A 21,813-nucleotide genomic window follows, 5' to 3' on the forward strand; every position below is an offset into this window, starting at 1 on the left:
ATAATAAATCTGTGGAATAGTACGAGTCTTTCTTTCTTTTTAGTATGGATATTAAATACTTCCACGAAGTGAAGCCTGAAACAATAGAATATATTAAAATAGGAGTTTATAAATTAGAGCTGTTGGAAACATTTTACCGATGTTGGAATTGTCTCGCACCAAAATTTCTTAAGTAATAGGGACATAAGACGGACATTTGCATTGGACAAAGAAGCTTTCACGAGTAGGAAGGCATTGATGATGGGTACGTTGAGTAGGGATGATAAGAAAAAGCTCGTCAAAGCTTTGATATGGAATGTGTTCATGTACGACGCGGGAACATGGTCATTGAAGCAGGATGGTGGGCGTAGATCGAAAGGTTTTCAAATACGAGCGTGGAGAATGAATGAAATACTTCTTCGGATCACTTTATTTGTAAACCATTTGGTGCCAATTATAGATACATAACTCTTAGCTTCAACATCAAGGCAGAGAACAGGAACGTCAACAAAAAGTTAGCACCGACGCATCAACCACTGAAAGCGGAGAAATGGTAAATTCGAAATGTTTGTGGGTATAACATAGGATATTGAATTGGTTTCTTGGTCACAATCTAGACCAAAACATGCTCTCTAAATCCAGAGGTGAGACGGGTAGCGGAGAACGTTTAGGCAGAATCCGAGATATTCCATAGAGTTGGTGCTTTGGAGGGCCACTTATTCTCAAGAACGGTGATCCGACAAGTGTCCATATCGGAGCCCTTCCTTTCATGGCTCTGGCTTCTGGCACGTGAGGGCACTGCAGCGGTTCTTGCAGCATTTGAGTCTCCCTCTGCAGTCCGCATCCGTAGAGCACATGTGTGAGCAGATCCAAGGCCCGGTTGGCTCAGAGGGGCAGTTTCCTTTTTTCACTGGAAATGGAAGAGATAAGGGCAGGTGAATACATCGAACTAGGGGAACCGGGTGCCATTTCTTAGGTTTACAGTCCTACTCGTGGCGTCTTTTCAAATCCCGGTATTGACAAAGGTGATTCGAGCTACGTTCCAGGGAAACCACTTAATGGCACTGGAGAGAGAAAAAGAGAGAGATAAAATTAATCCTAGAATCTTAACTACCCCGGCGTTTCACCAGAATATGCCAAAATATGAGTAATTAGTCTCGTAGCAACAGCCACAGTTGTAAAAGGAAGTGAAATTGGAGGGGTCGGCTGCATTAAGTTCTGTAATGTGGATGGTATCGGAAAATAATCTTCATCTACATCAATGCCTATAATAAATTAGCCTGTAACCTCGTCGTGATGCTGTTCATTTGACCACGGGCAGTACTTCATTTCCGTAGCCTTCCCTTTTGTCTCAATCCCCCGTTGACGGTCACTTTATTAGCTGACACATTGCTAGAGAGTTCCTCAAAAATCGATATTGCCGATAGGATTGACACCTGACAAACTCGCAGCCAATAGTTAAACACCTTCATCGTTTCAGTAAATTAGGCTCCTTGAAAAACGAAGTCTTGCATGAAAAACGTAAGAAACAGGGAAGAATGTGTCGCCCAATAAAAGGAGAAATATTCATGTATCAAACAAAGAGTGACCATGAAAGAAAAACGGCCCTGGAAGGGGGGATGCTATCTTTCGATTGAATTACTTGAGAATGACGACGCAAGAAGAGAACTAAAAGGGAAGCCTCCATCTATCGTATGATGAACCCCTCATGCGCACTCAGGAATTCTACATCTACATCTACATAATACCCCGCAAGCCGCCGCAAGGGCGTGTGGCGGGGGGTGTTAGGTCACCAACCGTAAAAAGGAAAAATACCATATGCCAAAAAAAAAACAACACGGAAAATTACACCCACAGCAGCGCACACACTCATGCAAAGACCAAATTAGAGACCAAATCGCTTCTAAAAATGGAATTCATTCTTAAATCGTATTCGTAAATTTTAAATTTAAAAGAGTTTTCAGTTACACTCTTAAAAAATTGCTTCCATAAACTATGTTTATTTTTTTACTGATTACACTAATGTGTAAATGCAATATAATACTTCAAAATCCACAATTATTATAAAATAGTACTTCTCAATGTCAAAATATAACGTTGCATTTTAATATACAAACAAGGAGGGCTGATTCAGGCATTGCCCAATTAATAAACTTCTCAGCATTTTGTAGAACAACTGAAATACACTGTAAAAACAGGCTGACGCACCCTTGCTGCGAAAGAAGGCGAGTTTTCGTGGGGCATTTTGTAGTAAGTACGTTATTTTACCTTGCCAGCAATGACCACAAGTGATTTGTAGTTTTTGGATGACCTGGAGAAGCCTGAATATCCATTACCATATTTCAGTCCGACTGGGATTCAGATATCCAAAACTAAATCTCCCCAAGCTACGCATATGATTTTTTGAAATTTCTTGTTAAAAATAGTTAATTCTTAAACAAGTATTACCCTTGAAATTCAAAATTTACCTCAAGGAAATAAAACCTCCCGCGGACATACTATTAGCTACCTCGAGAATCGATTCGGTTTTGGTGAGCAAGCTGTAATTATAAGCTTTGTGGATACATTTATCCATGCATTGTAACCACCAAAATAAATTATGACTATTGTTTAAATCTCGTTGTAATTAGGCAATTGTCCTGGTCACAACGGTACACGCGTAAATGTATAGCAGTAATCGAGTTAGTGCTTTCATTCAATAAAATCATGATTCCTTTCTAAATGATCCCTCAATTCCGGGGCACAGAAGTTCCGTGGATAGACCTCTGAGGCACAGACAGGAGGGCCTGGGTTCAGTTCCGGGTGGCTACGTTGGAAACCCTAAGCCTCCGTCTGTCTACACACATGCGCGGCAGCACATTTGAGCAGTTTCGATGGTGAAAAGTGTGGAATTGAAGTTCGAAGTATGACAACAGCGACAAACCAGCCTCCGAATCGAAACCACACGGTTGAGTTTATTCTCTACAAAGAGGAAACCAATCTTACCGAGATTATTTCACCCCCAATTTTTCGTGTGAAATTGAAAGCACTCTATCTTGTGACACCTGTGCCTGTAATCTCCATTTTTTCGCGAACATTGATTCGTCAATCACGCAAAACCATATCGTGGCTTATGTCAATCATTTCGGAGAAAATCTCTTCCATTGGACGTCGCGAGCGATGCTCATTATCTGTGGAAACACGGCCACGTTTAAACTTTTTTACCTAATAGCGAAATAGTTGCAAACACAGTCCCGCTCTACCTCGAAAAATTCCAAATTTACTTTCCCCTGACCTACGACGGAATGGCGGATGCGGTGAGCTCCCACAAGGGCCACGCCAATCTCTAATGCCTTAGCCATAGAGGTAGCTCGCGTTCTCGTGCGGTAATTCTTTCTTCCTCGTGAGTTGTGAGGAAGGCATCGGAGAGTGTTCGGCGTCGCCTTACCCGCCGGGGCGCCGTGGAGTCGGGAGACGGGCGCCACGCAAGAGGTTCCTCCGCAGCCGGTGCGGCAGCACTTCTGAGCTCCGGGGCATTCGTAGTCGCTGCTGCACATCATGGCGCAGATTCCAACGTCCAGGCTAGGAGTGCAAGCGCCGGGTTTCTCTGGAAGGACAATGGAGGATGTTGTTTGAAGTGGAAGGATCGTCCAAATGAAATGCTCTCACATGAAATCGTAAGCAGACATGAAGGACGGCGAATAGCCTCCAGGTAGCTCACAGAATACCTTGGACTCGAATTCAACGGAAACACTGCAGAAATCACGAATCATAAATGGCATGAGCCTACTCTAACTACTTATCACCGGGAGGTGGTAATTCGTGTGCTAATAATGACAAAGTCACCCTTTTAGTGATGTCTCGATGCCCGCACTTGGTTCAAAAGGACAATTCTAACATTAAATGGTAGTCCTCACCTTCGAAGGGAAGTGAATCCCTGGATGGTTCTCCAGCTGGGACGCCGGGTTCTAAAGATGTGAATTCTTTACAGTTCACCCATGTTGAACATGTTGGGTAATCGAGCCCATCGCAAATAGCTTAATAAACTCATTAAATATACTTGTGATAAAAAATGCAATAAATGCACACATCCAATGCACCATTCGGAATCCAAGGCAAAAATTTGCACAGTAAAACCTATGCTCTTTCGCTGATTTCCTACCCTATCCCAGCATACATCCTTCCCGTTTGTCAAATGTGTGTGTCGTATCATACACTTTCCCAAGATTCAATTATTTCAAGTCTGAAGACTCTTCAAAAAATTCGCCCATGACTTTCTCGCCCTCCCTCTCTTTCGGACCACACAATCACTCTCCTCTCGTGCGGCTCCATTTGGTGATTCGGGTCTCTTCCATCCCCGAACCAAAACCAGCGCAGCATGATTCTCCCACACCTTCTGTTAACGGTTGACATAATCCAAACGATCTCATAACCCACTCGTCTGACCGCAAACATCCCACAAGCGCACTACACACCCACCACATTCAGATAGATCCGACATCGACATAAAATCCCCGCGATCCACCGAGAAGGTGTGTGGCAGGGGGTGTAATCGCCAGGTGGGGAGAATAAGGGAGGATATGAGGAGGAAGGGAAAAGGGAAAAATAGTCGTTAAAAACGATCAAATAACGTGCCAAATTGTTACTTGATAGAGGAAGACTTAATTTAAAAAGTGGGTTGATTTGCCAAATAAATTAGGAATTTGTTACAGATCCACACTTATCCCCGCTACCTTCGGCTCAGTTCCTTAAAAATAGGATAGAAGGGGTATACCTTTTTACATTGTCAGTTTTCCTGTATCAACAGACTGGCAACTCTTCTGTTCGCATTCGCAATGATTTACTACTCAAGTATTAATACGGATGTGAAATACGGCATACATTAAATATCAAATCTTTTTAATTCGCTCCAAGAGAGAAGATCTACTTCTAGGGTTATATAAATCCTGCTGAGTGATTCCCTAATCGTTAAGATAGGGCGGCAAAACTTAATCGGGTGGAACTATTTACCTACCTTGGAAGTGCTTTGGATCAAGATGGCCGCAGTAATACGTATGGACATCTGAATAAGCGTCACGATTGACAAAGAAGCTCTGACAAGGAGGAGGAAGATGACGCGAGCGTGGACTAAGGATGTTGGAAAGGATAAACTTCACTTTTATGTGATTCGTTTTTTTGTACGGCACTGAAATATGGCCGTTGAGGGAAGATGAAAGGCAAAGATTGGAGGTTTTGGATAAGTGGGTGTGAAGAAGGATGGAGAAGGATAAATGGACAGAAAGGGAAACAAACAAGGAAGTGCTGAGTATGGTGAGTGAGGAGAGGGAATTGATGGGAGACATTTAATGAAGGCAGCAAAGGTGAATTCAAAGTCTTTTGATTGGCTGTGTAATGTTGACGGCTGTGACAGAAGGAAGAACATTAGACCAGAGATACGAGTAGAGAGATAGATAGAGAGATAGATAGATAGAGAGATATATGGATAGAGGTTTATTATTTGGAGAGGGAAGGGAAGGAAAGGATAAGCATGTTGGGTGGAAGGAAGGATGCTAAAATGTTTCCGGAATTGATGGATAGTTCATTGCAGCATGAGGTATGACGCTAGGGCATGTTAGGTTAGGCAAAGAAATGTAGTAATTCTCAGTCTGTGCTCATACAAAACCTATCTTACGCGGTAAACTGTCAAATAAATGAATTTCTTTCAAACAATGCCAGGAGGCCAAAAAAGCATCATCCAGCATAATAGTATCCTTCTGAATCAAGCGTCTGAAAATAAATGCCACTCTCATCATTCTGCCCGAAGGTCACTTTTTATTATTGAGCAAGGAAAATGACCAAAGTATTGAACCGAAGTGATTTCAAAGCATTTCAAACCCTAATTAGATCTCTTATTTATATTCGTGTGAGCAATGAAATCAGTCCGTTCACCGTATCAAGGAAAAAGACACAAAAGTCAAGGAACAAACTGTTACCTACATTTTCTGCGAGACACAAGTGAGAAGATCGCTTCATAATTATACGCACGAGCATCTCTATGTGCCCAACGTGCCTGTTTGACGAAATTTAAAAAAGATATATTACATGTTTCGAACACTATTCTTAAATAATTTCCACATCTACAACAAAAACGAAATTGTAAAATTTTTATACTTAAAACTAATAAATTTGAAAATGGTGAGAACCCCGCCTTTTCGGAGAAAGGTCAAGAACCTCGATGAACCTAAAAGTAATTAAAGAGGGGAAGAGGTGATAAGACTATGCGTAAAAAGGGGTTTTTCCGGACATGAGGATTGATAATAATTAGAGAAGGCACGCTGCCACCTCCCTCCTTCCTCTCCCATTATCTAAGGGATGCTTGCCGCCTCTTGGGGAGAAAAGGAGGATTGCGCAAGACTCGAGCGCTTCCACGAGTCTCTTCAAGGAGGCCACCGGATATGCTGCCCCTCTTCGGTCAGGGCGGAAGTGCCTCGGGGCGGACGATGAGTCCGAATGGATGTGCTTTGGAATTTCGCAGCCGCGCTGTATCAACCGTGATTAGAGAATCCTTTTGGAATAAGGGCATTTCAGTAAACGACATCCCTAGCAGGAGTCCTTGGTCTCTGTGCTATTCAGAAGGGCCCGTGGTCGATCAATGCGAGACATGCTAGCGGGTCCAAAGTACGCGGCGGGCCGCAATTTCAGTTCAGTCGTCGAAAGAGGTCGCAAACGGTTTTCAATCAATAAAAGTTCCCGAAATGATTAGGAATGGAGGGAGAAATCCAAGAGAAGGCATAGTTTGCTTAAATTTAAGACGATGGGTGAATGTCCAGGACAAGAGACCGCAAGCATTTTGCCTGAAAACTCCTACAAGATGAGAATTACTCTTATTTAATGATTTTCACGAAAACAGTATGTCGATTTACGTATAGCACGTGGCTGGCTTGTAAAATGTTTCAGAATAATTTTTGAAATTCAACATTATTATAAAGATGAAAGAGTTTGAAAAGGTAACGGCATCAGTGCAATGGTATAAGTCTTTGAGAAAATGTAAAGGAAGTTGCATTTCGTCGATGAAAGAAACTATTCCCAAGGAAAGGATGATACTTTTATTTTCACCTGACAAGGAAACCATTGACCAATCCAGGATGGGGTGCAACATTATTGCGTCAAGTGTGGTTACTTCCCACGTTTCTTCAATCGCTAATCCGATGGAGTCTCGTTTGCAAATGTACGCATTTGTCGGTGAAAAACCAATCAGGCGTGATGAATTTTACACCCGATAAGTGGAGTTTCACTCGAAAAAGGTAAGTAAACACTCGTATTTCTATGAAATGAAGAATTTGTGACAGCAAGTTAATGGAGACGCAGTTTTTGCAGAGGGAGGAAAGCTCGAGATATATTCAAAGCGTAGCTGACCCTATTCATCCCTTCCTCTGGGCATCCTTCAATGCTCACGTGATGGGGACCTCACCCGACTCATAAATACACTCTTAATCACGGAAAGTAATGCAAGTATCTGCCTAATTTAACACCAAAACACGCTCTTCCTTCCGTTGATTTTCAGCTTGTGCACGTTGTTTTACTCCAACATCCCTAATCACCTTGGTACCAGAGCGATGGAAATTATGACATTCCACCTGCGTTAAGGCGACTTCTAAAACTGCCATCAAAAATCGTGCCACCCCGCGAAAGTGGAATACATCCCGTGTGGCATAAATCTGATTTCTTAATTAGGCATGAATACTTACCCCTAGCCAGCTGACCGCTCACGACTTGGGCAAGCACAACTCCGACAACTGATAGGAACACGACCGCGTTAGAGCCTGAAAGTTTAAAGAATCAAAATTAATTAGAGACTAAAACAAGGAAATTCCATGCTATGAGTGTCTTTCAATCCTTGTACCAAACTTGGCATAAGAAGCCCAGATTTCCCTAAAGCCTAAAATAGTTGGCCTTTGTGAAAAATCAATCGTCAACGGGTTGAGTTCAGAAGTGTCGCAGGGAAGTGTAATCGGGCCATAACTCTTATTGCTGCTCACCTCAGCTCCCACGCAGGCGGTATTCATAGATCATTTGCAGACGGCGCTTCGCTTTACAGAGTAATAAGGACACAAACAGAAAGCTTGAGACTCTCTAAGAATTATACCAAATTAGGGGTGGCGTAAGGAATGGGGGCTAGGATACTGCCATTATCATTATTGGTAATCTACCGGTTAATGCAGATTTTGAATGGGCCCGGGCACGGCACAATGGTAAAACGATGATTCCCTTACCCCGTCTAAAAAAATACAATCTGGCATCCAACACTGAAATACGCCCCTCTTCAATCCCTAATATTTCATTCTTCCTCCCTTCATTCCGTCCAATCTATCCCTATACCCTATTCCTACCTTTCCCTTGATTTTCTTACGTTAACTACTAGCTTCTTGCAAACATTTCGTCTGCAAGCCTGATAAGTCATAAAGAAGCCCAAGAGAGCTTTTTGAATTGAACTTGTCTCCAACGTCTACCAGAGGACTCCCATTTCACATGCGTGGAACACAATGAAGGAAATCTACGAGTCGAAACACTCACATGGAATCATACGTCTACTTGTGTGTGGCAGGGTGGTGATTTTACATCTGGAAATCAGCGAAATTGTTACACATCTCTTTACTGATACCAGTGGAAAAGACAATTATTTAGACTCTACATTTTTAAATGTGAAGGAGCGAAGCGATTGTATCCGTCCGAAATTCAGCAAGCATCCAAGAGCAAAGGCCGAGTACAACATGTTCTTTTCCCTTTGGGAATTAAAGTCAGCCCACGTCACCTCTCCAGGCAAGGGCAAAATTCACAATGCTTTTGTGCTTTTATTGAAATATAACTCCATAACTCAAGGTTCAACTCAAGCAATAAGAAAAACACAATCAAATAAAAATTTAAATATTACCGGAAAAAGCTCATTTGCTGATAATACGTAATCGCGGTCTTCGCCATACGAGTCTCTAGCATACGAGTTCGCTTGCCCCGCACGCCCGATGGGACACCACCTTCCCCCATTATGCGCTTATTATAAGTATTGTGTAGAAAATTTTAGACTGGATTTATTCCATATTTCGTAATAAATGAATCATCGATGCTTGATGAAGCGTTTCATAATATTTTTAAATAATACATGTAATATGTAATAATACATGTATTTTTATGTAGTCTCAGATAGAATTCATTTCATAAAAGGAGGAAAGAAAGGAAAGTCGTCCTGATGCGAACTTGGATTCGTCCAAACTCAAATTCGAGGGTTGATTTCGGAATACTATATCTTTCTATAAAACTGATAAACAGTAATATTTGTTACGCAATGCAAGCATACCTTTTCACTATTCATTAACTATTGTCTATTTCTGTCTTTTCACTATTCATGTCTTTTCACTATTCATTTCATTAACTATTGTCTATTTCACATATCAGGTGTGCCTCGTGTGAAAAATTCTCTCTAGAAGAATAAGGCCCAGAAAGCATTGGATCTGGACCGTTTCTCATCTCATTTGTTGCTTAATATGTTCTTATAACATTGTCAACTTCCATTATGTAAACCTCATATTTTTCTAGAATATCCATTTTGACAAATATTGGAAATAGAAAACTGGCAGTCTGATATAAATACATGATTTATATCAAAAGTATCGGGAAATGTTTCGGAAAAATAGATTTCATTCAGATATATCTACAACGTCTCAAAATATTTCCAAGTACTTCTTCCATTGAGCGCCGACACACTTTTACCAGAGCGGCTTTTCCGCGACTCGAAGGCTCCCTGCTAGGAGGAAGGTCCTTAAGGACACGCATGCAAGTTTCTTTGACGGCACTTAAGGTCCCACGGTGGTGTCCTTTGAGGGAGGATTTCATTTTTATAAGGAATAGCCAACACACTCGACACTTTACAGCGACACAATCGACTCTGCTCTTTTGGTCGTCCGTCCAAAGACCTTCGGGAGGACGATTTTAGCGCAGATCTTTCCCATCTCCGAATGTTTAGTGATAATGGTGTGTACACTATCACACTCTTATCAATGCCAATGCGATCTGCGAGCACTTAACCGACGGACTGAAGTCAGCACTTCAACCATACGTTAGGAAAAATTCGTCACCAATACTTTTTATAAAATCCTTGTGCATTTTAGAGGAATAAAATAACTTTCTCCCTCGTCAAGTAATGCTGGATTACATATTTTTTTGACAACAGTAAACCTTTTCAACCAAAATTCTTTGAATGCTTGGATTTGCGGTAACCTAAGAATATGAATGATTTGTAGTTCTTGTACAGATGCCGGTAAAATACCGTGTCGCTTGTTACAAAGGCAAGTACTCCTCTGATAAAAAAAATCAACGGCCTAGTCGCTGTCTTTGTTCTGCCTTTAGTATCTGCAAGACGGTAGAAATCTCATCGGCCATTAAAAAAAATTCACCCTGAAGTTAATGAGAAGATGATTTTTATATTAAACACTGTTGCGAAGACCAAAGTTCTAAGAAATAGAGTGATTAACGTTGACGGAAAACCAGTTGAGAACAACCGCAGAAGACAGTGTTCTCCAATGTCTCTAGGAGATATGAGATTTCAGGTGTTCCGATGTAACGTTATACCTGTATTCTTCAAAAATAATTTGATACAATTTTTTATTAATCTGTACCCATGGATTAAAATATTTTTCTACGGAATATAGTTTGATTGAGTTCAGCAAAATTCATGCTTCACTAATGAAATGTATTGAATCCACGATCAATTGAAGGTTATACGTACATTCGTAGAGCTAAAACAGATGTTTTTTCAATGATCTTAACTTATCCTGACAACCCTGAATTTTTGCATTGTTTCACAGATACGTAAGGTAGTGTTTAAGGATGAAGAATATCTTTGGTAATTGGACCGTCACAAAATAAAAATGACTTTTACTTTGGATAGTCGTCCTACCTGCATTTCGTATTAAAAAATAGTGAATTTCGTCACCCCCAATGACTTATGAAGTACACAACGCATCAATGAAGTTTCAGCGTTATTTGAAAAATATCCACGCTGCCATTCCGCTTCCATATTTGCTTGTATTCGATCAGTTCCGTCCATTACTCCATGAAAAGTCATACAATTTTTGGATGACTCTTATCAACATATGAAAATCGAAATTTTGGCGTTCCGGCCAGTGGTTCTCGAAGACTATGACTAAATCCAGCGCCACAAATATTTATGTCGACGATAAATCCAAATGAGATCTCAAATCCACTCTCTTTCAGGCCAGAATCGACCAAAAACAGAAGAGTGGAGAAATCTGAGATGAGAAAACGCATATCAGGAATAAACAAATTACAGTTTTTGAAAAGAGTAAACAAAGCGGTAATGGGTTGCATACTGTTTCGAAAAGCCAAGGTAATGAATTATGATTTGTTATCGAAGACTGAGGAAACGCAAAATATTCAGCGGTCATAATGCAGAACAAGGAATATACCATAAATAACGTACGCGAACGTGCAAAAATGATGAAGAACATCATTAGTTACTTGCTTTACTAATTGACCAAAACATTATTGATGGAAATAGTTCATGTTATGCATGAAAATCCTTCGAATCGTGATTTTTTCTGAATAGCTCAATAAAACAACACGAAAGTTAAATTCCACAACTATACAGTAAAACCTGTTGAACCGCCAGCGTAAGAGTCCTCCTTTCGCCGGAAACACTTCCGTAATTTCTCCCTCATGAACAATTTTGAAGCATTTAATAAGAATCATAGCCTCCGGTGATTTCAAATGCATGGCGAGGGCCAGAAGTATCCGGCCTGATTTTCGATCATAATTAGTGCAATGAATTATACACATAAATATAATCAATATTGATGAATTAATTATAAAATAATTAATTGAAATTAAAATACTAATTATTAATCGTCTATAATTATTTATGTATTTGAGGGGGCCCATAAGTACCCGGCCTGACCTAGAGATGGTGGTGATAGTTTGAAAAATACCACTTTATTAGAAAGTATGCAATCTATAAAGCATATCTTTCAGGTTTGAAGACGCTACGTTGTTTAGTATTTGTTTGGCAGCCATAAATGGTGAACGTTTTCAGTGAATTTGTGAAAATTGAGTAAATTGGTCATATTTATGTGATACAATACTTTTATTTGAAAGGCCTCAGCCCAACCAATATAAAGGCTGAACTGGATTCTACTCTAGGTGAGTCTGCTCCTTCGTTTACATCAGTAAAATGCTCGTAGGATATTGAATGTTTTTCCATTGTTATATAGTACTATCTCACACCTTGCCACTAAACCAATAAAATGCCCCGGGGTGCTGATTTGAGACCTCAAAATTATAAAGCAAAGAGGATTCCAGTTATTCACCCACCACCCCGAATTTCTTAGCGGAACGATGCACTAAGAGATAAATACCAATGTCTCAAATGGATATTTGAAACACTTTGGAAAAAATAAGACAAAAAAATGTTGGTTGAAGACGGAAGTGATTTCAGGACTTAAAAGGAAGCTGCTATGTATAATAAGAGCGAGCGGTATTACCAAGAATCCCTAAGATTACCTTATCATTCTGAGAAAAATTTACGTGCGTAGAAAACAAAGGGAGGTAATCGCTACGTTTCCACCAGAATAATGAAAGTGAACTCACCCATCTTTTTCCTGCTATGGGGGTCTAAAGCGGAGGTTATCTCTCTAGCAGATGCGCGTCCACGAATGGCGTTCCAGCAGTTGATAGCCCACAGGGTACTTGTCCCCTCGCACACTAAATCCACGATGGCGAGCACGTGACCCTTAACTATGCCACCGGATTCCACCGAAATGTCGCCGGGACAACCGGAAAACCGCAACCTTAGCAAATAACAGCGCGCTCCTTCGCTTCTTTTTACTTCCGCTTCCGCTCAATTATATGTATTATGCTTGCCTCGGGCTGCTAAGCAGATTTATTTTGTAACTCTTTATTTTCCATATTTCGGCAATATTCACGCACGAATTCATTCAACGGAAATCAAAGATATATATTATATACATAGATATCAAATATATACATTCAATTCAAAAGATTATAAGGAGGCAGACGTAGGCATGCAGAATATATTAATGACAAACTAATTGAATATCCTGCCCTGCTGGAAAAGCGATTGCTAAAACAAAAAAATGTAGCCGGATAGATTTCTACAAAAATTCCAAAGTTATGAAATGTGGAATCGTTGACATTTAATATGAGACCTTATTTTCAAATTGAAAAATTTGAATCAGAAAAAAATCAGCATTATGTACAGGTGAAATTGGAAATGCACTCACGACAAAGTTGAAACGTTCGTGGAAGGCCAATGGGGAGGAACAGCAGAAGCTTACTTGTTTTGTCCGTGCTCCGCCCACAGTGGTCATTTTGCATAATGCACACACAACCCATAAATATTTACAAGCTTATAATGCTAGCGAAAAACATTTTAATACATATATAACTGCAAAAAACTTGCAATTATCAATGTCAATAGTTCCTACCTCTTCAGCAGGTCATGAAGTAATCTATTTTTTTATTTTTAAGAATATATTGTTGAAAATCCGGTGCCTTTAAGTGAAAATATTGTCTACTCACTTTCTCATTCTTTGCTGGGGGGAGGGGGGAACCAAGCAGTAATTTCTTTTCATATATATTTGATGAAGGTTTTCCATTCATCGGTTTCAAATGAGTACTCATTAAAAAAATCAATTTTATCTTATTTCAATTGTTATTAGGCTTAATAAATATTTATATTTTTTTCCTTTCCTTTTATTATGTGCAAATGTGTGCATAAAAAATTTGTGTCTGTCTATATGTATTTATGTGTGCATATGAATGTAATTATAAATGTTATGCCTAATATAGTATGTATACGACGATGGGTTAAATGGAAGAAGGAACCATTAGGTCTCAATTTCGCCCAAATAAAGACTTCTATCTATCGACAGCTATGGCCATTTTGAACCACTTTCAAAAGGTTTATAATCTCAATGCCCTAATAATAAATAGATATATAAATACAAACATAAATATGTTAAAACATAGTTTAAAAAATTATACCACAACTAAGGATGTCCCATCCGCCCAGTTTCCCTTAAAAAGATGAGAACTCTATTTAATGAGTTAGGGTCATTCCCTAAAACATTTGAATTCCCCCCCCCTTATTTTAAAAGTGTCTCTTGCCCTCTGGTATTTGTGTCGGGATATGGCTCTTCGTCAGGCGCAGGTCACACTCTTCACAGCGAGGCTGATGTTTTTCCCCCGCGAAGAGTGTGTGAGGGTGCAATGCCACATCCTCAGCCATGGGATCGCCACCTCTTCCCTCCGCCTCTTCCCAACAGATGAGGGCCACGCCCATTTCGCCGATTTTATATCCGGAGGCGGTTAATATTCTTAACATTCAGCCACGCATCCCGCCATTGCTTTAGGGCCGAGTTTTGCATTACTGCCGCCTTGAGATCATTTAGAATCATTCCCGGGCACGATTGTGGCTTTTCGACGCTGCGTCGGCTTGTTCATTTCCAGCGATCCATCTTTCAGCGAACATTTCGTGACTTTGACTTCGATCGATCCGTGAGCACAGGGATGAAGTCTGTGCGGGGTTCGCTGAAGGCACCCAACATTTGTTGGCACTCCGCATCGGTGGCGCACGATTTTGAATGTGATTGTGACATGGTCTTCTCTCTAGAGAAGCGGAGCCCATCACTGCGTTCCAAGTCTTAAGTTTTTTTCAGAATCACCCGGACATGCCTGGAGGCACTTGGAAGTCTGGAAGATCTCCAGAAGGTAGCAAGACCGTCGACAACCCGATCACTGGCGCCTTGATACACTCAGTCACGTCGTTCATTACGATGGCTAATAGGGTTAAACTCTGAACGGAGTCGTGGGCTACCCCATTCTCTTGAACATACGAACGGGATCTACTATGCTGACTTTGAAAACTCGGTTCGTTAAAAAACTTTAATAAAAAACGCCATATTTCCCCTAAAACCCCACTTGTGCAAAGTATTTCATATTTGGTGTCTACCCACACTAATTCGTAAGCCCTCTTTCAGATCGAGGCAAACGGTAACGGCAAACTGGCGTAATGGTAAACATTCGTGGATAAAGTTGTCCGTTCGCACCAGATGGTCGGTCGTGGATCTGGATGGAAGGTGGTGTCCCATCGGGCGTGCGAGGCTAGCGAACTCGTATGCTACAGACTCGTATGGCGAAGACCGCGATTACGTATTATCACGTATGAGCTTTTTCCGGTAATATTTAAATTTATATTTAATTGTGTTTTTCTTAATTCTTGAGTTGAACCTAACCTAGAGGTTTAATCGTAGAGTTATAGAGTTATATTTCAATAAAAGCACAACCAAATACATCTAGGGTAAAAAAAATACCCAATGTATCCTTCCACTAAATTTTTATTCGGTAAAACTAGTTTCGACGCATCGACGTTATCCTCACTGTTTTTTTTTTAATTTCAATAATAATGGACTTCCACAAATTTTAGCCTGAAAACATCGAATATACCAAATACTAGCTTTAACTTATTTCTAAGTTAAAGGTAGTATAGGATACGTCACGTACTTCCGATACTCAACCATGTTGAGCATCGGAAAGACGAAGTCGCCTCTCTAAGAAACAAACGAGACGGCGATATACGAGTACCATCGTTCCCATCGCTTAGCACAGGCAGTTGGTGAGAGGCATGACACGGTAACGGCCTGGATCGTGTTTCTCCTTGGCCAGCTTCGGAATTGGAATAGCCGCTTAACCCAGGTGGAATGTTATAATTTCCATCACTCTGGTGCCAAGGTAATTAGGGATGTTGGAGTGAAACTGCGTGTACGAGCTGAAAATCAACGGAAGGAAGAGCGTGTTTTGGTGTTAAATTAGGCAGATACTTGCATTACTTTCCGTGATTAAGAGTGTATTTATGAGTCGGGTGAGGTCCCCATCACGTGAGCATTGAAGGATGCCCAGAGGAAGGGATGAATAGGGTCAGCTACGCTTTGAATATATCTCGAGCTTTCCTCCCTCTGCAAAAACTGCGTCTCCATTAACTTGCTGTCACAAATTCTTCATTTCATAGAAATACGAGTGTTTACTTACCTTTTTCGAGTGAAACTCCACTTATCGGGTGTAAAATTCATCACGCCTGATTGGTTTTTCACCGACAAATGCGTACATTTGCAAACGAGACTCCATCGGATTAGCGATTGAAGAAACGTGGGAAGTAACCACACTTGACGCAATAATGTTGCACCCCATCCTGGATTGGTCAATGGTTTCCTTGTCAGGTGAAAATAAAAGTATCATCCTTTCCTTGGGAATAGTTTCTTTCATCGACGAAATGCAACTTCCTTTACATTTTCTCAAAGACTTATACCATTGCACTGATGCCGTTACCTTTTCAAACTCTTTCATCTTTATAATAATGTTGAATTTCAAAAATTATTCTGAAACATTTTACAAGCCAGCCACGTGCTATACGTAAATCGACATACTGTTTTCGTGAAAATCATTAAATAAGAGTAATTCTCATCTTGTAGGAGTTTTCAGGCAAAATGCTTGCGGTCTCTTGTCCTGGACATTCACCCATCGTCTTAAATTTAAGCAAACTATGCCTTCTCTTGGATTTCTCCCTCCATTCCTAATCATTTCGGGAACTTTTATTGATTGAAAACCGTTTGCGACCTCTTTCGACGACTGAACTGAAATTGCGGCCCGCCGCGTACTTTGGACCCGCCAGCATATCTCGCATTGGTCGACCACGGGCCCTTTTCATTAGCACAGAGACCAAGGACTCCTGCTAGGGATGTCGTTTACTGAAGGGCCCTTATTCCAAAAGGATTCTCTAATCACGCTTGATACAGCGCGGCTGCGAAATTCTAAAGCACATCCATTTGGACTCATCGTCCGCCCCGAGTCCGAATCTGATTTACCTAATTTTTAGTCAATTTAAAATGATTGGACAATCAAACTGGTATTAGGCTTAGCTGTGAAAGTAATTACCCACATTAATGATGCTACTTATGCTTCCTAAAATTGGTTGATAAATGAAGAGAGGGTGACAAATCACAAATGCACACACAGTATTCTCAGTGAAGAGACAGGCAAAAAAAATAGAAAATGTTTGTTTTTATTCCATCATTGAAACATTTTAATCTATTCACAGTTGCATCCAAGTAAAAATAACACTTTAACATACAAAAAATATCCAATATTTACAGGTATAATGTCTCTAGGGATTCAGGTTAACCACAGGTGTGGCATTAAAAAATCTCCTCAAGGCCAAATATTGTCATAACATTGAACTTGCTAGACAGGTACACTAACTCATCTGTTGGCCGCTTAAGAATCATTATCAAATTCACATCCCCATATACTTCTTTGCCCATTCATAAAACTCTACAAATACTCATATTATAATAATTAAATAAAAATAAGTTATGAAAGTAAGAAAAAGAAAGAAATTGATCATCACATGAGTTAAATTCTTTTGACAGACAAACTTTGAAAATGTTAAAACCATTACTTGAAAATTCACAGACACTTCTTAAATTATTCTGAAATGTGAGACTTAAAATTGGAATGAAAGTATTTTATGTTAACTTATTAAAATTATACTTCGTTGAAAATTTCATATACGTGCTGAAAGTTTTGAGGATGCACATGAAGCACATGTATGATACATACAGAGAGGGAGGGGTCGGCAATCACTCGGAGTACACACATTCTAAACAGGGAAGAGACTAGGGGAGCAATTGACTTGAAGCTCATTCCATTTTTGATTACTTTCAAGTCATGCATTGTTCATTCACACTCTTTACGTTGGCCTTCTTTGGCTTCATACAAATGCTATGAAGAACATCCTCAAAGGAGGTGCATGTACAGTGAACCTACCAGCCCACTTACAACCTACTCTTAATGAATGAGCACCCGTTAAGTGTACCCGTTTTCAATTTTCATTACATGCACAAATAAATGGCAATCAGATTTTACTGGAATTATAAAAAGAATCATGTTCTGGAAAATACACAACGTGAGGACATCACAATAGAATATGTGCGTGGCATTCCAAAGCATGACAGCCACTTTAATTTGTCCATCATTGCTTCAGAGTTCACATGGTGCTGTTGAATGAATCGAGGGTCAATGCATGCCACAAATACTGACTTGATGTAGGAGTGCTGTGTAATACTGAGAATGCAGAAGACTTTTTTCATCTAAGTAAGGCAAGCACTTTCCCCTCACCATCATGCTCACTAGATGCATTTGGTAAACTCATGAAAGTAGTGAACTGCCATGGAATAAGTGCAAGATAACCGAATGGTTGCCTTTGATTTACACCCAAAACTGAGGCATTAATGCCATTTTGAAAACAAACATCTTCCTAACAATACTGAACAGTTTAAAATGCAGAATGCCTTCTTTGATTCAACTCTTAAACTCGAATTTTTCATATTAAAATTCAGCAATAATTAACACTTATACATGCACAGCTATTGGGGAAATCCTTTGAAATCTTACAGTTATCTATGTTCCTACTTTGACATCATGAATGCTCAATCAAGTCTTTTAATATCAATCACATATCAGGTGCTTTCTTTGATTGCAAGTACTGGTTTGGCCCAGCTGTGTTCTTCGAGCACATCCACCCTTCAAAATGATGCTTTGTATTCCAAGCGTCTGATGAGCAAAACCAGATGAGGTTTGAATGTTTCAACAAACTTGCTTGTTGGCAATGGCCTAAGTGTTCACCACAGGCAATTCATGTAGCCAGCCACAAATACCTATGCGACAACTCCTCTTGAATCACACATTAAAATCATTCCCTACACCCAATTATCCTCTCCGATTGAGAGGCAAAACATCTTCGAGGAAGAATATTTGTAGGTGTACAAAGGGTTGGCAAACCTGAGCATATTTAATGCAAGTAACCATAATTAATGACTTGTTTTGGCACTGAATTATATTCACTTGCTGGCACAATTCACTTTGTTGCCAGAGTTAAAAGTTCCTCAAAGGATCACCTGAAATAGAAAAAGGAAAGGATTTAGTCAATTTTCATGTAATTAAATTGGGAAAATGAAAATTCAAATTCCACTGCCATCCTGTGTTTTACCTTTTTCCTGCTAAACCAGCCAGATCTCTGAAAGGGCATTCAATCATCAAATATAAGAAGAGAGATGCAAGGTATGTCATCATCATGTTCAAAAGCCACAGCCCAAACTGTAAAAGAAGAAACATGTATGCATTCATCCATTATGAACAACACTATAATATGTAAACTTATGATAAATTATACACAAAAACATATTCACATAGTTTATATATAAACATATACATAGCAAGATACCACTAGTGAAAAAAATCACAGAGAAGCACATGCAAATGAAACAAACTCATACACATTCCAAAATTTCAGTGGCCAAACCACCTTCCTCAGGAGAAAGAGTCCTCCTCCTTCCAGATATTTATATGTATCTACTAAATCACATATATATAAATAAGATAATTATATATATATATATATATATATACATGTATGTATGTGCGTGGGTGTGTATAAAAATATACATATACATGCATAAAGTTTGGGGTAAGGGTTCAAATATTAACTGATCTTGATTTCTGTATATATCAAGTTTAATTTAAAATATGGCAGTGGTTATTCTGTGTTGACACTATAAATAAATTATGAGTACAAGCATAGAAGCTAATCCACGAGCCTTCTAAAGGCTCATGATAAAAAAATAAATTTGAAGATTGAAATTCACATGCCTTTGGGTTCATTTTGCATTGTAAGAGATCTTTTTGTAAAAGTGAGGGGAAAAAGTCAAAGAATTATTAACAAATGTCCAAGTAGACTGTTCTTCAATTCTTACTTTCAACTGTATTCACTCCACAAATGTACAAGTGCATCGATCAATTAATTTGACTGGATATTGATATGTGCAATGTGATCACAAATGTACAGAAATGGTAAACCAGGTATAAGAAATACTAATGGTTGGCATGAAAATGAAGGGAGATATGATTTTATCAGATTTTAAGTGAGGGATTTTTTATACAGTCAATCATCTCCATTATAATGGAATGGTCAGGGTTAATTTGATTCATTAAAGTTAGGAAGGTAGCGCTAAGAATTTATTTTGGAGGGCATAATTATAGTAGGTGGAACTAATATTAATTTTAGCTTTCATTGCCATGGTTCAGAGCTTTCTATTAGGAGAGAGAGTGAAGACAGTTTTGAGATATGGATTTCATGGATTGGGATAGGAATAAATACTAACTGAATAGAGTGAGATGAATAGATTTTGGAGATCCCTAAAAACCCAAGCAGAACTATTATGAAAGAGAGGTCTTCAAGTTGTGGGCATCATGCAATTTTTTAAAAACAACATATTCTGTTAGTGGGATAGAATAGAAGACGGGAAGCACTTACCAAGTCGTAGATGCTCACATATGTAGGGTTTCTTTTCATGGAAATCAACACAAGTTGAAACACAAAATGGACCAGATAAGCACTATATGTCAATTTTCCAAGCACAATGAACACTTTGTTGGATAAGAAATCACCAATCACACCTGAGGAAAAATATCAACCACTCTGTTAATTTACACACATTAAAATGATTCACAGCAAAAAATTTTTTTAAATACCTAAGTTGTAGAAAAATGATTCCCCACTTAAATATTATTAAGCATTAAAGTTATAGTTTTATTTAGTTATCTATTTACTTTTTATCTCAAGTAATGCTTTGAAGTTAATTAAAAGAATTAATTATTTCCATCTTTGCATTTCACCAGGACAAAATTAAATGCTTGATTATAAAAAGATGTTATCCAAATTCAAAGAAACTGAGGGAGATACCATGGCATTAACATTCAAGAGAATCATCTGCTAATATGCTTTATATTGTGAAAATTTCAAAGCATAAAAAATTATTCTCCTGGACCATGATTCAAACCTGGATGTCTGGGCAAGTGCTTTAGCCAGTTAAGCTGCTAAGGCTTAACTGGCTAAAGTTAATACTGGCCTCAGCCGGACACGAAGGCATCCATGTTTGAATCCTGGTCAAGGAGAATGATTTTTAACACTTTGAAAATGTTGCTGTAAAATGATTTTAAAGTATTTTAAGATTCATCAGTTTCAATATGAATATGTGGAAATGAAAAATTTTATGACATGCGATTTCTCCAAGAATCAATTAACATTTTCAATGAAGTCAGAAGCCAATTAATGAATGCATTTCCTGGAAAAGGCAATAATCTAACCTTTTGTTTCCATTGAATAAGCTACATGCTTACTTAAGGATTTTAATACTCAAGGATAACAGCATATTATGCAGTGCAAATAAAACTTCCTATATTTTTAGAAACTGGATTTTGAAAATTGTTTTAGTGCTATGAGAATTACTAAAATGTTACCTAGAAAGAGGAACACAGAAAGAAATGTGTATAAATGATAGAAAAATAGCATTAAGAATGATAATTCATTTTCAAACAGTAATACTTTGCCATGCAGACACATTTTTAATACCTTTGTATCTGCAAACAGAATTTTCCAGGTGCAGACACCTAGGTGTCACACCTTTGGATATGTGTCATGGTATTTATGTCCCATTGTAATTATCCAATGCTTCAATTTCCCAGGCCCTATTAGTAGAAGAGTTTCCTAGGCATTCATCTTTACTGTTCAAATGAGTGAGAAACAAATGACGACTTTGTCTCAAATACCTATCTAGCAAGTTCATTTCAATCATACTGACAGTGACATATGGATGACCCTGTGATAGAATCCTTCTGAAAGTGTACCTAAATGGACTTCTGCTTCTTCTTTCACTAAGATTGAACATAAGTATA

The 21,813-nt window shown here is 39.1% G+C and overlaps 2 protein-coding genes across 2 annotated transcripts in view; both read right to left on the reverse strand.

The window, feature by feature from the left end:
• Positions 1-402: 402 nt before the first annotated feature.
• LOC139694034 (waprin-Rha1-like) lies at positions 403-12,698 on the reverse strand. Its single transcript, XM_071592433.1, has 4 exons — positions 12,595-12,698; positions 7,686-7,760; positions 3,407-3,565; positions 403-889 (listed from the first exon to the last, which is right to left on the reverse strand). Exons 1-4 carry the CDS (start codon positions 12,596-12,598, stop codon positions 747-749), a joined length of 381 nt encoding a protein of 126 aa, XP_071448534.1. The 5' UTR covers positions 12,599-12,698; the 3' UTR covers positions 403-746.
• Positions 12,699-18,973: 6,275 nt separating this feature from the next.
• The window catches only part of LOC139694171 (nose resistant to fluoxetine protein 6-like), a 48,517-nt gene continuing 45,677 nt past the window's right edge, over positions 18,974-21,813 (reverse strand). The window contains exons 12-14 of the mRNA XM_071592601.1: positions 20,393-20,535; positions 19,070-19,176; positions 18,974-18,977 (exon numbers count right to left, since the gene is read on the reverse strand). Coding sequence (XP_071448702.1) covers positions 18,974-18,977; positions 19,070-19,176; positions 20,393-20,535 — 254 coding nt within the window. The remainder of the gene's footprint in view (positions 18,978-19,069; positions 19,177-20,392; positions 20,536-21,813) is intronic.

Source organism: Hetaerina americana, unplaced genomic scaffold (assembly GCF_022747635.1).
Source record: "Hetaerina americana unplaced genomic scaffold, ioHetAmer1.1.p SCAF_5, whole genome shotgun sequence".
Lineage (NCBI taxonomy): Eukaryota > Metazoa > Arthropoda > Insecta > Odonata > Calopterygidae > Hetaerina > Hetaerina americana.

What these genes read in the sequence shown, in the direction of transcription:
- LOC139694034 (XM_071592433.1), bottom strand. An exon ending in GAGCGGTCAGCTGGCTAGGG is followed by an intron (nt 3,566 to 7,685) that starts GTAAGTATTCAT and finishes TTGTCCTTCCAG; the next exon opens with AGAAACCCGGCGCTTGCACT. An exon ending in ACTCCACGGCGCCCCGGCGG is followed by an intron (nt 890 to 3,406) that starts GTAAGGCGACGC and finishes TTCCATTTCCAG; the next exon opens with TGAAAAAAGGAAACTGCCCC.